We start from the raw sequence: 20,611 nt of genomic DNA, 5'->3' as shown, positions 1-20,611 counted from the left end.
TGTGGAGCATGACTGGTCTTAGAGCTGCCTTGCCTCCAGAATCACCTTCTCTTCCATAAAGCCTGGCTCTTCAAAGGTTCTTGTGGACCCCATAAATATCTCTTCCGAGAGTAAGAAAATAAGCACCTCCTTCTGAGTCAGCGGGAGTGGGTTTCTGTTTCCCTCAACAAAAAGAGCCTTCACTGCAAACGTAGCAGCCACCCTTGGGAAGAACATGCAGATGGAGCTATGTCTAAGCAGTCTGAGCATTTCCAGAGGCACTGTTTTAACAGTTAATTGCATAGTATGCAAACACTGCTGGGTCCCAGCTCACCCCTCCCTGGCTCTCCTTCACCACGGAAACTGCAGACCTTCCTCTCTCTCTCCCAGCCTCCTCTGCAGCTAGGGGAGGCCAGGTACCACCGTCTGGGCCAACGAGATGCAAGTGCATGTCTACTGGGACAGAGGGGCTGCTCCCTTTCCTCCTGCCTTTTACGAAAACGTTACGCTTGAACCTGCGTTACCATCTTGCAACCACGAAGGGAAAAAAGCCACAGAGATGTCACCCCTGGCACATCGGAGGTGCTGCACCAACATGGACAGCCACCAAATTCCAGCCTTCTTGGTATGTGAGAAAATACACCCACCAACTACTATTACCTAGACTTTTCTATCACTTAGAAACAGTATCTTTTCTAAATGATATACCTTGAAATAGAACTTGATGTTTCCTATATTATAAGAAAAATGATTTTTTAAACCAAAGATATGAAAACTTGTTTTTCAGTTAACTTTTAAAACATCAATTGAATCATACTAGCTTTCCTGGCAATTAGAATCTAAGAGGGGATAAAATTTGTATGTAAATCTCCATGCAGAAAGTGAAAACACTCTCCAGGTATCTGAAGTAGGGGGAGGCGTGACTTCCTGTTGGGGGAGGGGAAAGCAGGAGAAGTATTTACATTAAATCCTAGAGATAAAAAAGAGGCTGGATGTTTGGAGATGAGGGGGAAGGGCATTCTAGGCGAAAGAATAGTTTGAGTAAATATGGAAAACTAAAGATCATATACCAAAAATAAGTTCATTCTGGCTAGTGTTAGGGGACCAAAGATCAGATTTTTTTTTTTCTAAGTTGGACCAAATGATAACAAGTCCTTATAATTTGTTATAATAAATTATAACAATGCCCAGTGAAGGAGTGTGGGCTTTATTCTCTGAGCCCTGGGGTGTTGTTGAAGGTTTCTGAGCAAACAGGTGTCAGAGCAGTTGTTCAGGAAAACTGCTCTGACGGCGTACGTGGGCTGGACTGAGGAGGCAGGGATGCCACAGGCCGCGCAGCCTTCTGGGCTGGAGGCGATGGAGAAGGAGCCAGGACGGCTGACGTGAGAGCGGAGGGGAGAAAGAGGAGCAGCCGTGAGAGGCCACGCAGAAGCGCGTGGGGCGTGCGCTGCCCACTGCCTGGATGTGGGGCGAGAGTCAGGGGAGGGGCAGTGCAGAAAACATGTTCTTGTACAAACAGAAATAAAAAGGCCCGGGGTACCTCTGGAGCTGGAGACAGGAAGGGTTTGATGTAGATGTTGGAGTCGTGCACCTTCAGGTCGTGGTCCCCGAGTCCCCTGGTCACTCCAATGGTCGCCATCACACGGGCCTGGGGGTACAAGCAGAGGGCCGTCAGGAACACTGCTGCCAACGGGGAAGGCACGCCCGCTGCGGTGCAGGCGCCGCAGTCACGCTCCCATCCCCGCTGCCCCTGGCCGCTCAGCTCTGTGCGTAGCTGTTTTCGAGGAAGAGCCCGCCAAGGTTACTGACATACTTGAGGGGGGGCTTTTCTACCAATTACCTGCATTTGAATGGGCTGCTGCCGTCTCTTCGCAGACACTGGAGGGGATGTGTCCAATAAACTCAATACATCCATGATGTCTACAGCTACTGAAATCAATTCAAACCAAATCCAACAGGATCCGTCATCCACACATCCCCCATCGGTCCATCTGTCCACCTATCCACCCATCCATCCATCCATCCATCCATTACCCCCCCAATCCATCCATCTGCTATACACCCATTCTTCAAGTATTTACTGAATACCAGTATTCAGTAAACAGTATTCAGTAGACAATATGTCTCTAGTTCTGTGATAAAAGATATAAAAATGTCAGAGGCAGATCCTGCCCTTCTAGAGCTCATATATTTTACTTTATGGCTGGAGAAAATGTACCATTAGAAAGGTACCATTAGACTATAACCTGTCCTGCTAACATCCTCACACAATTCCCTCCAGGCAGAAAGGAACAAGATGTCACTGCGCTACAACTCCACAGAGACCTCGCGGCTGAGACCATGCCATCTGTAGCCTTCTCTGCATGGCTGTCCAAATACTTTAAGGAAGCAATACTATTGTACTAATGCCTATACCGTCAGCCTAATGATCTCCTGGGAGATCACAGATATGATTCACCCAGACATTTATTGAGCACCTACTATGTGCAGATACCATCCTGCAGGGGACACATGTCTATGGTCTTGTACCTACTATAAAGGAACTTGGTAAGGGAAAGACTCAGAGGTACGTGTCTGATTAACAATATATAGAATAGGGCCGAGTGCTGAAAGACAAATAAACAATGGGTTATGTGAGTTCAGAGGAGGTAAAAATTCTACTAAGAAGGTTCCCTGGAGGAGGCTGGCAGCACTACATTTTTGTGCAGAAGGATGTCCAACCCAGGTGAACACAGAGGAATGGAGTGAAAGTCATTCTGGGCTAACTGAAGCCCCTGGCTCTAACATATGGCTCATCAACACTACACTTGGTGTAGTGGTGTGGTTCAAAGACCTCTACTTGAATCCTTGCTCTGACGCTCTGGTGACAAGAGTAATCTAGAAACGCTATACCTCAACAGTATGTGAACCGTGAACGTCCAGATGTTCAAGCTGGATTTAGAAAAGGCAGAGGAACCAGGGATCAAATTGCCAACACCTGTTGGATCATCGAAAAAGCAAGTGAGTTCCAAAAAAACATCTATTTCTGGTTTATTGACTATGCCAAAGCCTTTGACTGTGTGGGTCACAACAAACTGAGGAAAATTCTTAAAGAGATGGGAATACCAGTCCACCTGACTTGCCTCTTGAGAAATCTGTATGCAGGTCAGGAAGCAACAGTTAGAACAGGACACAGAACAACAGACTGGTTCCAAATCAAGAAAGGAGTACATCAAGGCTGTATATTGTCACCCTGCTTATTTAACCTATATGCAGAGTACATCATGAGAAAGGCTGGGCTGGAAGAAGCACAAGCTGGAATCAAGATTGCCAGGAGAAATATCAATAACCTCAGATATGAAGGTGACAACACCCTTAAGGCAGAAAGTGAAGAGGAACTAAAAAGCCTCTTGATGAAAGTGAAAGAGGAGAGTGAAAAAGTTGGCTTAAAGCTCAACATTCAGAAAACTAAGATCATGGCATCTGGTCCCATCACTTCATGGCAAATAGATAGGGATACAATGGAAACAGTGAGAGACTTTATTTTTGGAGGCTTCAAAATCAATGCAGATGGTGACTGCAGTTATGAAATTAAAAGACGCTTACTCCTTGGAAGGCAAGTTATGACCAACCTAGACAGTAATATTAAAAAGCAGAGATATTACTTTGCCAACAAAGGTCTGTCTAGTCAAGGCTATGTTTTTTCCAGTAGTCATGTATGGATGTGAGAGTTGGTCTATAAAGAAAGCTGAGTGCTGAAGAATTGATGCTTTTGAACTGTGGTGTTGGAGAAGACTCTTGACAGTCCCTTGGACTGCAAGGAGATCCAGCCAGTCCATCCTAAAAGAAATCAGTCCTGAATATTCACTGGAAGGACTGATGATGAAGCTGAAACTCCAATACTTTGGCCAACTGATGCGAAGAACTGACTCATCTGAAAAGACTCTGACGCTAGGTAAGATTGAAGGCAGGAGGAGAAGGGGACGACAGAGGATGAGATGGTTGGATGGCGTCACCGACTCAATGGACATGAGTTTGAGTAAACTCCGGGAATTGGTGATGGACAGGGAGGCCTGGCGTGCTGCAGTCCATGGGGTCGCAAAGAGTAGGACACAACTGAGCGACTGAACTGAACTGAGAAATGCTAAGACATGACGCTCTAACACATTACCATGGTCTTCATCCTACTTTCCCTCAAAAGGCTGTGAATTTGGAGCTGGATTCACATCAGAAGGTGGGCAGCTTTACATTTAAGTGGAAATGAAACCGTAATGCATTTTTACAAGGCTAGACCCACAGTGGGTAAAATGCAGACAGAGGATGTGAGCCTCGGGACCTCTGGCCAGGTGCTGCTCAGCTCGGAGCTCCCTTCAAGCTGAGACACATTCACCTCTAAGTGTGGAAATTCTGAGTTCCTTACGAGCCTTCTGCTTTCCTCCCTGCTGCCGTACCTTCTCAAGTTGGACAAAGCACAGGTGGGCATTTTAGTCCAAAGAAATCTGATATTTCTGCTAGTTTACAAGTCCCACACCAGTCCTTCAAAGCACTGGCAGAAATCAAATGAAATTTAACAGCAGTGAAAGTATTCTGAAACTTCTAGGGAGATGTGTGCAGAAAAGAAAGAGAAAACCCAGATCTAGACAGAGCTGATGTGTTGCATTCTAAACCTTCTTAACAGGTCGTGGAGTCCTGGGACGGAGGGGAAGCTACTTTGGTACAGGGTATGCCTGGAGCCAACTGGAGCCACGGTGGCGTTTAAATAGGTCCAGAGGTACAACGACTGAATTCACCAACTACACATCACAGAACTGTCAAGCCCTAACTTGCTGGAATGCTGGAGGAACATGATGTCCTGGTGAATTGCGCTTTTTGCTGAACTGAGAAAAACCTTGCTCCTTTAAATCTTACTGCAGGTCATCACAGAAGAACACATTTGTCTATTTTTCTGTTGTACCAAGGAGAGAAAGTCAACAAAGGTCCATATACTCAAAGCTACAGTTTTTCCAGTAGTCACATATGGATGTGAGAGTTGGACCATAAAAAAGACTGAGTGCTAAAGAACTGATGCTTTTGAACTGCAGTGTTGGAGAAGACTCTCGAGAGTCCTTTGGACTGCAAGGAAATCAAACCAGTCAATCCTAAAGGCAATCAATCCTGAATATTCATTGGAAGGACTGATGATGAAACTGAAGCTCCAATACTTTGGCCACCTGAATCAAAGAGCTGACTCACTGGAAAAAGCCCTGATGCTGGGAAAGATTGAAGGCAGGAGGAGAAGGGGACGACAGAGGATGAGATGGTTGGATGGCATCATTGACTCAACAGACATGAGTTTGAGCAAGCTCCAGGAGATGGTGAAGGACAGGGAAGCCTGGCATCCACGGAGTAGCAAAGAGTTGGACACGCCTGAGCAACTGAACAATGGAGAGTATGGGGCTTCCCTGGCGGCTCAGATGGTAAAGAATCTGCCACAATGCAGCAGACCTGGGTTTGTTTTCTGGGTCAGGAAGATCCCCTGGAGAAGGGAATGGCAACCCACTCCAGTATTCTTGCCTGGGAGATTCCATGGACAGAGGAGCCTGGCGGGCTACAGTCCATGGGGTCGCAAAGAGTCAAACACGACTGAATGACTAACACCTTCACTTTCTTTCAAGGAGAGTATACTGAACATAACTGAATAGCTTATTAAATACTTATGCATTTACTGATGGCCTGCCATGAGTCAAGTACCAGGCTAGCTGGGTACTAAGGATATGAAGGCAACAGGATGTGGTCCTGAGCTTAGCGGAACTCACTGGGGAGCAGCAGGGTAATACTGAGAATCTCAGCGCCATGAACACCAGAGAGTGTAGGTGCAGATCACTGGGCTGAGTGATGCTCACGACAGTGTCCACTGTACTCAGACACACAGAATCCTACCGGCAACACAGCCCCTCCCTGTCCTGACTCTCAACCAGGATGGCAAGGCAGAAGGCATCCGTCTAAGGAAAGGGGGACGTTGGTTTGACAAATGATGCATTTATTGATCAAATATTCATGTTTCATTTCCCTCTGCGAAATTCCTCTCTCCTTCGAGCAAAATCACTGCTGAACCCAAAACCTACTCCTGTGTGCTTTCATACCACACACACACACACACACACACACACACACTCAAACTCTGTCCACAAAGGCATCCTTCAGTTTTCTTATGAGTCACTTGTTCTGATAAAAGCTATCACATGCTGAAAAAATTTTCACTTGAATATTCTTCTTAACGTGACCACATTTTTCTCTTCTAATTGGAACTCTCAGCGCTTAGTTGAAATGTATTCATGTTCCGAAGAAGAATGCAATGATTCAGATGATGTTTGTTCTTCCAGGGAAATGACTTCAAAGCTTTCTCATCTCCACCCCTGCACCCCTCTCCAGTCTCTGCTCAGAGACCACTCTAAGATCGACAGCCTTCCTCCGGCCCAACAGTGTTAGACTCTGACAGGGGCCTTGGAAGCTGGTGATGAATGGTCTTTGCTATCTCAGCCTGGGATCTGATCCACGTGATCCTATAGTTTATTGAGGTGCAACTCTGGATCCCCTTCTCATGGGGCAAGTGGAGAAGCTGGCGCGTACAGTCTGAGCATCCATGGTGGAAGGCAAGGGCACCAGAAGGAAGTGGAGGGCCACAGCTCGCACCACCCGGGCCAGTCGCGTGACTGCCTGAGCGGTTTTAACCTCCCTGCTGCCTCATCTCCCAGTTGGATGTAAGACAGCCAGCTCTGCCTGCCTCGTGGCTTGTCGTCAACACACAGTGAGATGATGTATGTGAAAGTGGTCGTGTTTAAACACTGCAAAACGTTATGCAAATGGACCGAGAAGGGGGATGTCATTTTCGCAAACCTGCCGTTAGTCCCCTGTGCTCACCACTTCCATCCACAGCCCTGCCACTCCCTGGACCCTGAAGACAGGAGAGCTGAAGGAAGGTGGAGGTGACATTCTTTCAAGCTGTCAAGACTACAAAATCACAAGCTGCCAAGTGGAACACACAGATTGCCAGGGGCTCCGTCGAGAGAGAGCCTGGTTCTCTCAGTCCAGGGAGGGCACGTGCCTACCTTCTTGCCTTCTCCATATATAAGGGGAAACTTCAAGTCATCATCCTCAATGGTTTTGTATGCCCTGTAGGAGGATAAACAACATTAAAAAAAACAGGTTTGCACTCAGTTAGTGACCCACTGCCCTGACACAGGATGCCAGGTAGTTTATTTTCCCTGGGCCTCCGTCCGCGCACCACACTGCCGATCTTTCTGCACGAAGCGTCCGCCTCCCTACAGAATTGCGTGCGTGTGTGTACATATTTTAACCAGCCAGAAAATACCAAGTCTTTATGTGCCTGAAGAGAGAGAAAATGAGCTGGCCTACTCACAGCCAGCGAGAAGGGGTGACAGGCTTCTGTCCTCAGCACGGAGTGTCCCTGCAGGACGGAACGGCCCCAGCCGGGGTGGCGGGCTTGTCGTTAATCTGAAACCGTGAGAGGCAGCGGTGCTCAGAGATGGAGCTGAAGGGGAGGGTGGTGAACCTGCTCCCAGAGCCAGCTCTCACCTTCGGGGGTGGTTTATGCCGAAGCAGCCTGGTGCTGGGATGGCTGGAGAAGGAATATTTAGAGCCCGCCTGACCTCAGTGTGATATTCAAGGTTGGCAGAAAATCCTTTGTTTCACGATGGCTATGAGATGGCCACTGGACACACAGAAAGAAATCCTGTTTACGCTTCAGTGGTTTATGCCAGACATGGTGGTTCAGATGCAAGCAGAGGCCGGCCAGGCCACGGCGAGGCAGTGAACAAAGGCCATGTTTGAACCATTTTGCTCACAAGGAACTTAAAAAGCAAAGAAGCAAACAGGTATCCAGTCACTAGTTGTATAACCCTGGGTGAGCAGCTCCAGCTTTTTGGATCTGTTTTCTCATGTGCAAAATGACAAAAACCACACAGGAGGTAAACAGCCCAGCACGGAGCCTGGCACTTAGTAAGGACTCAGTAAGTAGTAGTTGTCGCTAATATTTAGTAGATAATTAATACTTGGCATACAGTTCCCCTTTCTGCCCAATGGGGAGAGTGTTGCCTATTCACTTCCTCAAAGAAGTATCAGGAAGACTGAGTAAAAGATGGGGTATTGTCTGCTAGGTTAGAAGCGAGAAGCAAGATGCTTTTCCAAACTAATGTCTCCTGAGTGCATGAAAAAAATTAATCTGTGACGTGTGCACGTACTAAGTCGCCTCAGTCGTGTCCGACTCTTTGCGACCCTATAGACTGTAGTCCGCCGGCCCCTCTGTCCATGGGATTCTCCAGGCAAGAACACTGGAGTGGGCTGCCATGCCCTGCTTCAGGGGATCTTCCTGACCCAGGGATCGCATCTGTGTCTCCTGTGGCTCCTGCACTGCAGGCAGATTCTTTACTGCTGAGTCACCTGGGAAACTGGACAATTTGTGACATAACTCTTGATATATCTAGGCAGCTTGAGAGTGAATCTGACATCAGATTTATGGAGGTGCTTGATATACAAAAGAATGCAACTCAACTGAAAAAAGGCTCAACCCCAAAGCTAAAGCCGGCACATCTTGCTTATCTGCAAGTTATTTGGTTAAGTTCTTTCCCATGGGGGTAGAGAAACAGTGAAGTTCTGGCACCGGATGTGCCTGGGTTTGAGTTTAGCACTGCTTTCTGTACAGCCCTGGGCAAGTGGATAAGCCTCTCTCTGAACCTTAGTTTCCTCGTTAGTCAGGGAAGCCAAAAAGTGGGGCTCACTTGTGGACTTGCGGTAAGGATTAAAATGGGCTGATGAATGTGTCGAGCTTAGGAAGTATTTGGCACAGTGCCTGGCACATGCTGAGAGCTTGATAAAAGCTGGTTGCTGCTTCTGCAGTCAAGTGAACCCAGAGGTATGCCATGAATTGAGTTTTCAAAACAGGAACCGTACTATTTCCTTCCCCCCAAATCTACCAAATTAACACAAAGTGGAAATAGATACTTTGATATTTCTATACTCACACAAATGATTTAAGACTCTGTGGTATATGAGTCCCTTGGGGAACAAATACAGTTGTTATTGGACGACAGTCGGCTTGGGAATCCAATGAGTTTGTAGACCCATGGTTCTCCATCTTGGCTGCAGAAGGAATCTCCTAGAGGGCTTTGAAAAGCCTGATGCTCCGGTCAGAGCAGTGAAGTTTGAACCTCTGCAGATCAGACCTAGGCACCAGGAATTTTTTAACAAGATTCCCAAGTGATGCCAGTGTGCAGTCATGGTGGAGAACCACTACTGGAAACCAAGGTCATTAGTTAACATTCAAAATCAGTTGAGCAAATGATTATATGGCTCAAGGGAAAGGGAGGTAATAAGACGAGAAAGGCTGTGAAGTGGGCACAAGTGGGGCTTGGGGACCACACGGAAAGGAGAAAGACACGTTCAGACAGAGGATGCAGTGGGGACAGTCCCCAGGGAGGGGCTGGGGCCCGGCGATCGAAGCACAGGAGTCTGGAATTGTAGAGAAGGCAGAGGGTGGCAGCTCTAGAATCAAGGGCTGGAGGTTACTTAGAGCTCAGTGGAGACAGGCTGAGAACTCTCTTAACAAGCTTGAAAAGGCAGCAAGAAAACTGCCCTCTGACTGTGCCACAGGCCCGTGATGCAATTCCTGGGCAGGAATCCCAGGAGAGGGAAGTCTGTTTCAGCATCGCTCTGAAAGGCAAACACTCGTCCTGGGGTTCTTACCCACAGGAGTAGGTCCCCCCAAGTTCTACTCTTATGGTTCAGCCTCTGCTTCTTTGTCTTTTTTTTTTTTCAGTTCCTTTTAATTTTAAAAAAAACAAATTAAAAAACAGCGTAGTTGCTTTACAATGCTGTGTCAGTTCCTGCTGTGAGGCAAAGTAAATCACTTACATGGACACACATGCCCCCCCCCCCCAACCCCGTTTTGAATTTCCTTCCCGTTTAGGCCATCAGCAAGCTTCGAGGAGTTCCCTGAGCTACACCGTGGCTTCTCATCAGGAATCTGTTCTAAGTGTGTGTGTCAGTCGTGTCCAGCTGTTTGCGACCCCGTGGCCTGCAGCCGTCCAAGCTCCTCTGTCCGTGGAGTTCTCCAGGCAAGAATAGCGAGTGGATTGCCATTCCCTTCTCCAGGGGGTCTTCCCAATCCAGGGACTGAGCCCAGGTCTCCCGCACTTCAGGCAGAGTCTTTACCCTCTGAGCCACCGGGGAAGCCCATGGTATAGACTAGAAGGCCACTGAGTTGGCCATACCCCAAATGCGGGAATCTCTGCTGCTGTATCCCTCATGCTGGTCCTGGCCTCTGTCATCAACGGGCTGCTGTGGACCGTCTTTGTCTAAGGAGCTTTACAAGACCAACTCTGCAGTGCCACTGGATAACAGCCCTGGGAAATTCTTTCCTAAATTGACCCAGTCACCCATTGGTGTGTTGGTCTGTCTTCTGGAAAAACATGAAAGGAATCTATAATCTCTCTTCTACTTAAGAGGTCTGCAAATATTTGAAGAGAGCTATCTCAAAGTTTCCTTTTTCCTGGTATCATCAACTGTCCTTCCCAGAACCTAAGGCACCATCAGTGACCACTCAAGTCATTATCCATTCAACCAACATTCATTAACTGAGCACTGATTCAAGGGCTTTCCGGGTGGTGCAGTGATAAAGAATCACCTACCGATGCAGGAGACGCAAGAGACATGGGTTCAATCCCTGGTTCTGGAAGATCCCTTGGAGGAGGAAATGACAACCCACTCCAGTATTCTTGCCTGAAAAAAAACTGATGGACAAAGGAGCCTGGTGGGCTACAGCTCATGGGGTTGCCAAGAGTGAGCCCTGTATACTGGAGGAGGGGCCCGCTGGGAGCCTTTTGGTTTGTGCTCTTCCTGTCATCATCCTAAAAACATGGCACTCAGAACTGAAAACACTTGAGATATAGTCCCCAAAGGAATGAAACAATTACTTCTTTGATTTAGACCATGCTCTGGCCACGTCACTCAGTATGCAGGATCTTAGTTCCCCGACCAGGGATCGAACCTGTGCCCCCACAGCGGTCCAGTGGAAACACTGAGTCTTAACCACTGGACTACCAGAGACGCCCCTAGACCTTGCCCTTTTTTACATTACTGTGGCTTACATTGGTGTTATGTGCCTGTGAACACATGTCTGTGTGGCTTAGGGTCATGTATTGAACCTCTGAGTAAAAACTAACAAGCAAAACCCAACCCCAGTCAGTCCACAAGAAAAAGACCCAAGGTTTTTTGACTCATTGTCTTCCTTTAGTTTATACTTCTACAATGAATATTTTACTCAGAATGGAAAACTCCATTGCCCTTATTAGTTTTATCATGCTAGTTTCGGTCTACTGTTCCAACCCACTGAGAGATGTCTGAACACATATCCTTTCATCCCCCAAAATCAGCTCTCTTTCTACGCTGCCATGCTGTGTGAAGTTGTTTCAGTTGTGTCCGACTCTGTGCGATCTGGTAAACTGTAGCCCACCAGGCTCCTCTGTCCATGGGATTCTCCAGGCAAAAATACTGGGGTGGGTTGCCATTCCCTTCTCCAGGGACTCTTCCTGACCCAGGGATCGAACCTATATGTCTTATGTCTAACTTGTATTGGCAGGCAGGTTCTTTACCACTAGCACCACCTGGGAAGCCCCCTTCTATGCAAAGCCCCCTTCTATGCTATATCACATTAAAGTTGATAACCAGCTCTGCCATCTTCATCCGGGTCACTGGGGGAAAAAAAAAAAGCTAAGCAGGATCAAGCCATTTAGAGACCTTCCTCCAGGTCAAGCTAACCAGACAAAGGGTATCGACATTTCTTGAAGGCAAGTGTATGAAAGTAAGTACAATCTGAAAAATCATGTTCTTGTCTGGTGGAAACACACAGAAGACAGACGCAATAGTAGAGGGCAGACGATGAGAATATTCATGTTTAAATGAGTGGGCGGTGGGACTTCCCTTGTGATCCAGTGGCTAGGACTCCATGTTCCCGTGCAGGGGGCTCGGGTTCGATCCCTGGTCAGGAGACGAGACCTCACAACAACAACAAAAATCCCCATGCTGCAACGAAGACGGAAGATCCCACGTGCCACAACTGAGACCCAGTGCGGCCAAATACATAAGTAAATATCTTTAAAAGTGGTTTTAAAAAATTAGTGGGTGGTATGGCAGGGGGAGGCTGAAAACACTGACCCACAGAGACAATGTCCTCATGAATCTGGACTCCGGGTACAGCTCTCAGGCCGCCTACGAAACAGCTGAACTACTGTCCACACAGGGCTTCTCCATCTTGTCCAAAGACTAAGAAACCATCAAATTTCTTACAAAGTCAAAATACATCCATGTGCACTGTTGCCACGATCAGACATCCAGGAAATGCCATCAAAAGGCTGAAAACTGCTAATTGAGTTGACTTACTAGTAAGTCCAGGTGGTTCCCCAGATCACACCACCTCCACTAGATACCAACCCTTCAAGCTGGGCTTATTGTTAAGGCCAGAGAGAGGCGCTGACTGCTGTCTCTCCAACCAGCCCTTCCAGGTTCTCTCCCCACCCCTCCTCCTGCTAACACACACTTCCCTCTTTCCACTTTCCCAAGGACTGCAGTTCAGGTTCACACAAAGCTTACCTTCCCCTGCTGTTATTCGCAGCAACTCTACCTGTTTTGTTGGTACTTCTGGAGTCCTGACTTTACAACTTGCACCTACTTTCTGTTGACGCTCACTGCTCCTCAGAAGCACCTGGACCGCGCCAAGAGCATCCCCTCCCCGGATGTCTGCACCCTAAGTCACCTCCGCTGACACTTCCTCGCTGCCACTCTCCAGCCGGGTGCCCCTCAGCCCCCTCGGTCCCGCCCTTCTGACCACACTTGTTTCTGAATCCAGCTTCTACTTTTGGCAAATGTTTAAAATATCTTTCTTGCTAACAGTCTAGACTTCCTCACCTTGATCTTCTGCAGCCTGCCAGGCTCCTCTGTCCACAGGATTCTGCAGGCAAGAATACTGGAGTGCATTGCCATGCCCTCCTCCAAGGGATCTTCCCAATCCAGGGATCCAACCCACATCTCTTACATCTCCTAACACTGACAAGCGGGTTCCTGACCACTAGCGCCATCTGGGAAGCCCCTCTGATCCTCTAGTAAGAAGGAAACACAGCCGGAGTTGAGCCCTTTGTTTATTCCCTTCACGGCATCTTCTGACTGCACTGCACTTGCCTTGTTGGATCTCCCTGCCATAATCCAGGCAAGACAGGATGGTGCCATGGCGGCAGGGATGGCGGTGAAGGTGTTGAAAACTGTTCAGTTTTGTCCTTTGCCTTTATTCTCAGAGCAACCAGAGTAATTATTTTGAAATGTCAGATAACGTCACTACCCTGCTCAAACCCTCTGATGGCCTTCCCATCAAACTTGAAATAAAAGCCAAGTAATGAAACGACCCTCTTTAAAAATCACTCCCCACCCCCAAACTTCCCATTCCCCTCCTCTTTCTTTTTCTCCAGGGATCCCCTGCCTCCTAACATTTTAAGTATTTTGCTTCTTTCTTATTTTTCCTGCTGCTCCCCTGTGCACTTCCCTCCCCCACTTAAGTTCTATGAGGATGGAGATTTTTGTTTCTGGTACCTGAAAGACTTCTCAGTGTATCATGAGGGCCCAACAGATGTTTGATGAGGTGAGCAAATCGATGACTACTTAATCCTGGCAGTGGCTGTCCTCTGTCCCTATATGTTTTCTTGTTCTTTCTGTATTCACAAAGCAAGAGCAGCCAGTCTTGTTCCCCGTGGCTTGCTGGGTCTCACTGGTGCTGGCTCCAGCCCATGCTCACCCCCACGCACATCCTCTCCTGCTCTGGTCTTGCCTGGCTGTGTGCTGCCCCTTGAAGTCAGCATTTTAGACACATGCTCTGAACATGGGAACTCCAGAGATCACAGTCTCTGAACATCTGAACTCGAAAGATTCCCCCGGGCAGCCACATTCATGCCTTCTCACCCTTCTGACGAGTAGCAATTCTAGGACTCCTCCTGCATGAACATCTCGTGTCTCTATACCCGTCCTGTAATTTTTAGCAGAAAAACCTCTGCTTGTATTTTCAGGCTGGCTAAGAGGCCTGTAAGCCAGTCTTCCACAACCATTTCTCTTTTTATCCACAGTCATTATGCCTCAGCTTAAAACTCTCCGTGGCTTTCTATTATTTTAAAACATAACTTGGCGATGAGGCAGGCCCTGCGTGGTCTGATCTCTGACACTGCTCTGACATCTTCTATACTCTGCCATGTGCTCAGAACGCTAGCTTATTTGCTGTTTCTTTAATAGCAAGGGGCCTCCTTCTTTCCCCTTCCTGGGCCATTCTTCCTCCAGATGCTCCCAGAGCCAGCTCCCCTGCAGCCCTCAGAGTGCCTTGTCCGCGCACTCATCTGGAAGTGTGATGTCCACACCCCACACGCATCCCCCACCTTGGTGCCCACCCCCCATCCCTGATGGACCGTTTCCTGGAGCTTACACAGCACAATTGGAACCTCCCTTATTTGTTAATTTGCCTGTCTATATTCTGCCTCCCCTTCTAGAACGTGAGCTTCATGACGCCAGGGACTTCGTTTTATTCACAGTTACATCCTCATCTTGACAACCGTGAAGGCACAACTGTGGGTGCAAAGGAGATACTAGTGACACAGGTGAACACATGAATGAAGGCCGCCACCTCCTGCTTAGCACACGCGCCTCCCTCCAGAGATCAGCTATAGACTTGGCTTCCCCATTTAACTCTCCTGAACTGGGGCTGAGCTTCAGGGTTGCGTTCTAGCAGTGATGCCGTGGACTTTCGCTCACTCCATTACACTAAAGTTTTAGGTTCCCTTTTTATTTTTTAAACTTTTTTCTTTTTTTGGCTGCGCTGGCTCTTTGCTGCTGGGCGTGGGCTCCCTCTCGCTGCGGCAGGTGGGGGCCGCTCTCTAGTTGTGGAGCACGGGTTTCTCGTGGCGGCGGCTTCTCCTGTTGCAGGACCCGGGCCCTGCCCGTGGGGGCTCAGCAGTTGCAGCCCACGGGCTTAGCTTCCCTGTGGCATGTGGGATCTTTCTGGAGCAGGGATCGAACCATGTCCCCTTTGATCACCAACATGTATCAGTAGACAGTCAGAAAGTTATTTAAAACACGGCATTTGTGACCCTCTTGCTTGCCACTTTCTCCTGACAATTCCTAGGTGCCACCTCCAGAGCAGCAGCATTTGTTACCGTGCTTCCCCAGGGGATGTGGTGTTACCTGGACGATTTTTCTTCTTCCTTATTCACTCCGGCTAAATCTACTGGTGAAGGCAAGTCTCTCACTGAGGAAAGTTCTTGCTTCTCTTTGCTGGATTCCTCCATTCCCAGTCAGAGCCCCCCTGTCTGACTTCGTGACCCACAGTCCCGGGACCTGAAGTTCATGCGTGGCCCCACCCACACACATCACTTCCCACGATCTCCCTTCTCTCCTAAGTCATGACTTTTAACTAGAAAGAGGGATAGAAAAACCACTTGTTGCCCGAAGTCTTCATTTCCTTCATGGGACTTCCAAGTCCCTGAAGAAGAATGTGACCCGTTCTGAGGGCTGTGACGGATCCTCTTCCTTCGGGGATGGCCTCGTCTCCGCCATGCGCTCCGCGGCTCCGCTGACACATCAGTGAGTCACATTCTTCCGCTCGCTGACCTCTGGACCCGGCCTTGGACGCCTCTCCTCCCCCGGGACGCCCTCTTCCTGGATTCTCTTCGCTTGGCAGAGCCGGCCGTGGGCGTCGAGTCAGAGGCTCTGAAGTCACTGCCGCGTCCTCACGTGGACTTGCAGTGTGGACGAGGGCAAGTCCCGCAGTCTCACTGCCTGGGCTGCCTCTCTTCAGGGACGTCTGCGAGGATTACATGCAAATGTGCCTGAAGGGGACGGCAGGGCGAATTGAAAAGAATAGCATTGACATATACGGGCCTCCCCGGTGGCTCAGTGGTAAAGAATCCACCTGCCAATGCAGGAGACGTGGGTTCGATCCCTGGGTCAGGAAGATCCGTTGGAGGAGGAAATGGCAGCCCACCGGCATAGTCTTGCTGGGAAAATCCCACGGGATGGCAAAGAGCTGGACACGGCTGAGCGCCTGAGCGTGAGCACTGACATGTATACACTGACACAGACAGCTAGGGGAAGCTGCCGCATGACCAGCGGGCTCAGCCGGGCTCTGCAGTGCTGCAGACGGACGGGATGGGGGGCAGGGAGGCTCACGAGCGAGGCTTGTATGTTTACATAAACCCGGCTCACTGTGTTTACACCAGAAATCAATACAACATCGTAAAGCAATTATATTCTGATAAAAAACAAATAAATAATGCAAACATGTCTGGGAAAGTCCTTTGTGAAGAAGGATAAGGTGCTATCTAACTCTAAGTTGCAGCTATTATGATCATAGGAGCTCCCTCAGAGCACAGAGAACTGGTTCCCACAGGCAGGAAGACAGCACATCCCCACAGGAAACCTGCTTCCAGCTGAGCCCCCAAGACACCCCAGTTCATGGTTTTTCTACTGCTGCTAACGATCCCAGGGGGGCCAGGGGGCGCTAGTGCTGAAGAACCCGCCAGCCAATGCAGCAGATATAGGAGACGCAGGTTCGATGCCTGGGTCGGGAAGATCCCCTGGAGAAGGGCATGGCAACCCACCCCAGTGTTCTCGCCTGGAGAATCCCACGGACAGAGGAGCCTGGGGGGCTACAGTCCATGGGGTCTCAAGGAGTCAGACTCGACTACAGTGACTTACCACGCACAAAGAGCCCAAAGCAGAAAGACAGCACCTGTGAGACTTCATCCAGAAAGGCCCTATGGTTTCACCACACAGTGAAAGCGCAGAGACTCAGAAGGGTATCTCAGAGCTAATCTAAAGAGGGTGCTTCAGGTTGGTCTGAAATAATCATAATTGGAGAACATCCCTTCCTCAGCCAGAAGCTTAGCACTCTTCAAGGAAAGAGTTAAGAGCCCCAGGAACTCTCATTTTGCCCAGAGCAGAAACTAAGTCCTGGGCAGGCAGACCCACATCTCAGAGGGGCTGAGCGAGTCTGGGTGGAGGATGGTGGTAGACAAAGGGTCTCAGGCTCCGGCCCCCATTTCTGTCTTCCCACACCCAAACCTCCACAGAAGCTTGGATCCCAGGAGGCCCAGGATGAAGCATCACCCAGGCCTGGCTGGTCAGGAACAGATACAGGGCCTGGAGCCCAACTGCTCCCCGTGGCTTTTAAGAGCTTGGCAGAACCCCAATGCAGCAATTCACAGAATCCGCAGAGGCTCTCCCCCGATTCGCCTCTCTCCCCACCCACCCTCCCCCAGACCTTCCTGGAAAAAGCGCGGCGGGATTGGCAATCACCTCATGCTTCATTTTTCCTACCAGCCATCTGTGTTTCCAAAGGAGTTGAGCCCCAAGCCGAACCGCAGGGCTCGGTGAGCCGCATCTTGCTCCTGGAGGTGGTCCTGCGGCAGGGGACCCACTCTCCCTCCTGGCTCCCTGAGTTTCCTTTAAGGCAATACAAGACGTTGCTGCTTTGTCATGTCCAACTCTTTTATTTTTTTTTTTTTTTTAATGTCTACTTTTAAGAGGCCTCTTTCGCCGGTTTCAAAGATTCACAGTAAAGAAATTTCCCACGGCCAGAAAGAGAGAAAGAAATACTGTATATTGACACATCTATATGGAATCCAGAAAAACGGTACAGATGAACCCATCTGCAGGGCAGGAACCCAGGCACAGCTGTAGACAACAGCCTTGAGGACACTGGGTGAGGAGGAGAGGGTGGGATGTACTGAGAGAGCAGCACCGACATATATTCACGACCACGCGTAACACAGAGAGCTGGTGGGAAGCTTCTCCCAGCACGGGGCGCTCAGCTCAGGGTTCTGTGATGACCTGCCGGGGCAGGACGGGGGGTGGGGTGGGAGGCCCAAGCGGGAGGGACACATGTGTACTCTCAGCGGATCCACGTCGTTGCATAGCAGAAACTAACACAACATCGTAAAGCAATTATCCTCCAGTTAAAAAGAAAAAAAGAAAGTCCCCCTCAATTTCTTACATGTGTTTTGGATGACATCCTAATATGCTGGAAAAATGTCCCTGCCCTGTCGGGGAGGATGAACGTGAGCCAAACGTAATGAGGTCAGGATCAAGGCAGAGCCTCGCAATAAGGCTGAGAGGTCGCATTTGGGGCCCCAGGGTGAGTTGCAAGAGGCTGAGAATCCTCCTCCACAAGCAGGTAGGCTGGCGGTTAGGAGTATCCTTTTTAATGTTTCTAGGTAGAACCAACCTCTCTGCCACAGGCTCACCACAGTATAAGCAGTCTTTCCTTATTTGTAAAATCTGAGTTTTGAGGGATGGGGTCCTATGTTGATGCCTTGAGTCCCTGGATTTCTGTGCTAGGAGTTGTTGTCAATGGGTATCTTGATTACATGATTTCCTGGGAAAGTCCCCCTGTGAGGCCAAGGCTCCACCAACAAATGCTCCTTTATTTTCTCCTTTTGGTCTTTGGACTGTCGTTTAAATTAGCTGAAGCCTGCAGGCCCCAAGCCGTATGCAAGCTGATGTGCTGGTGCTGATACAGCGCAGCAGTCTGGATTCGGGCACAAACAGCATGCTCGAATTTAAGAGCGTGATTAGTATTTGGTGATATAATTGCAGAGAGCTGGCAGGTGCGGGGCAGCCCAGCTTGGGTGTGGCTGGCAGTGATGAGAGAAATGAATGGAAGGGGGACGCTTCCGGCCCTCTCTGCAGGAGAACTTTTCCTGTAATGGGATGCAAGCTCTATTCCTGATACTGCTGTTGCCTCTGAGGAACCGCCCCCCTCGCATCCATGAGTAGGAACCCCCACCCAGCAGCCCACAGCCCTCGGGAAATGCCTGCCTCTCCTCTTCCTCCCAGCAGCACGCCTGAACCAGACCCCACCTAGAGTTCTGCAGGTGGTAACCATGCCTCTCTTGGCCTAAACACTCCTCTTCCTACCGTCAGTCCTATGGGTGATGGCAAGAGGTGACAGAGCTTGCTTTCGTATCACTGGTCCATGTACCCTAGGAGCATGCATTAGGTTAGAGCAGAAGTTTCACACTTTATGACTTAAAAGACACCTATCGATCTTATTAACCCAGTGTACACCCAAACGGGCTTCCCAGGTGGCACTGGTGGTGAAGAATCTGCCTGCCTATGCAGGAGATGCCAGAGACACAAGTTTGATCCCTGGATTGGGAAGATCCTCTGGAGAAGGGCATGGCATCCCATTCCAGTATTCTTGCCTGGAAAATTTCACGGATAGAGGAGCCTGGGGGGGGGGGCCATAGTCCACAGGGTTGCCTAGAATCAGGTACTACTGAGCATGTATGCACTCATGCTCAAACACACCTCAGAAAAACAATATTTACCTTTGCCATGTGATATCCATTTTGATATTTTCTTTTCTCCGTATGCTACTTAATTTAAAATGCTCATCTCCATACACCAAATTGCTTTCACAGCCCCCCAAAAGGGTCCCCACTCACAGCTAGAAATGTGGATAGAATTTGGATGGTGGCTCCTAGTAGCGCCACACCAGGAGATCAGGTTTGGACCACAGGAGAGCAATGGATTCTACCTGATTCATTCGTGAATATTTACTGAGCATTTGCTAGGTACCAGCCACGTGCACAGGTGCTGGCATATGGAGTTAAATCAAATAAGGATCATCTCTTGACTCCTGGGCCCAAAGTGAGTGGTGGAAAAGGATTCATGTGGAAAAACATGCTTTGAATCAGCCTTTTGAAAATATAGTCAATCATGTATACACGCAAAACTGAACCAATCCTATTTCAGGATAAAACATTCTAGATGACTTTTAAGGAAATTTCAGATTTGGAACTTATTTCTGACTCGGTATCCACTTGGTGTGCATTAGCACTTGGCTAGGAGAGCTTCGTGTTCTAATCAATAACATTTAGATCTCCCCTAGGAATGAATCAGAGATTCTCGTTTTATGAGCACACAAATATGGAACAAATTCTGCTTCCTCAGGGACCACTCATTCTAAAACAAACATGAATTTCATTGACATTGGCCTTTAAGTTGTGTGAGACCAAGTCAGTACATACACTGACCCATATCCATGAATGGCTGGGGAGAAAACAGCAAACTTTTGGCTACAAAGAGGGTTTTCTTGCAGAGGCCAGTTCCTCCGTGCTGGTCTGCAGCCATGCCTCATAGAGCTTCATGTAGATATTCCTAAACCAGAGCGCCAGTCCTACACTGGGCCCCGGGAGAAGCACTTACTCGGCCTCTAGCCCACGCTGCGTCCTTGCAATGCTTTCATTCCAGTGCCCTTGAACTGGTAACACTACACTGGGCAGAGCATACACCTAATCAACAGTTACTTCAACACAAAAGTATCTTCCCCCACCCCCTCCCCCACCCCCACGTCTTCCGGTGAATTAGGTGCTTATCCTGGGGGTTACTATACTCTCTGGGATGCTCTGCTCACTCCCACATTACTCGAGTCCCAGAGTAAGAAGCACAGGCCTGGGGCCATGGCTGCTAGCATTACTCGGGGGCAGGGGGTAGTGTTACTAGGGGGAAGTGATGTGTGGGGGGGAACATAGCATTCTTGGCTCTTGAAATCAGAATGGCCCTACTG

The 20,611-nt window shown here is 48.9% G+C and overlaps 1 protein-coding gene across 4 annotated transcripts in view; it reads right to left on the bottom strand.

The window, feature by feature from the left end:
• PPM1H (protein phosphatase, Mg2+/Mn2+ dependent 1H) overlaps positions 1-20,611 on the bottom strand; it is a 288,609-nt gene that overhangs the window by 39,885 nt on the left and 228,113 nt on the right. For all 4 annotated transcript variants that reach the window (XM_070454667.1, XM_070454669.1, XM_070454668.1 and 1 more), the window contains exons 7-8: positions 7,047-7,110; positions 1,520-1,627 (exon numbers count right to left, since the gene is read on the bottom strand). In XM_070454667.1, the coding sequence (XP_070310768.1) occupies positions 1,520-1,627; positions 7,047-7,110 (172 nt within the window). The remainder of the gene's footprint in view (positions 1-1,519; positions 1,628-7,046; positions 7,111-20,611) is intronic.

The sequence above is a fragment of the Odocoileus virginianus genome, chromosome 24 (genome assembly GCF_023699985.2).
Source record: "Odocoileus virginianus isolate 20LAN1187 ecotype Illinois chromosome 24, Ovbor_1.2, whole genome shotgun sequence".
NCBI lineage: Eukaryota > Metazoa > Chordata > Mammalia > Artiodactyla > Cervidae > Odocoileus > Odocoileus virginianus.
Note: the sequence above shows the minus strand (reverse complement) of the source record. Positions and strands in the feature narration are given on the sequence as shown.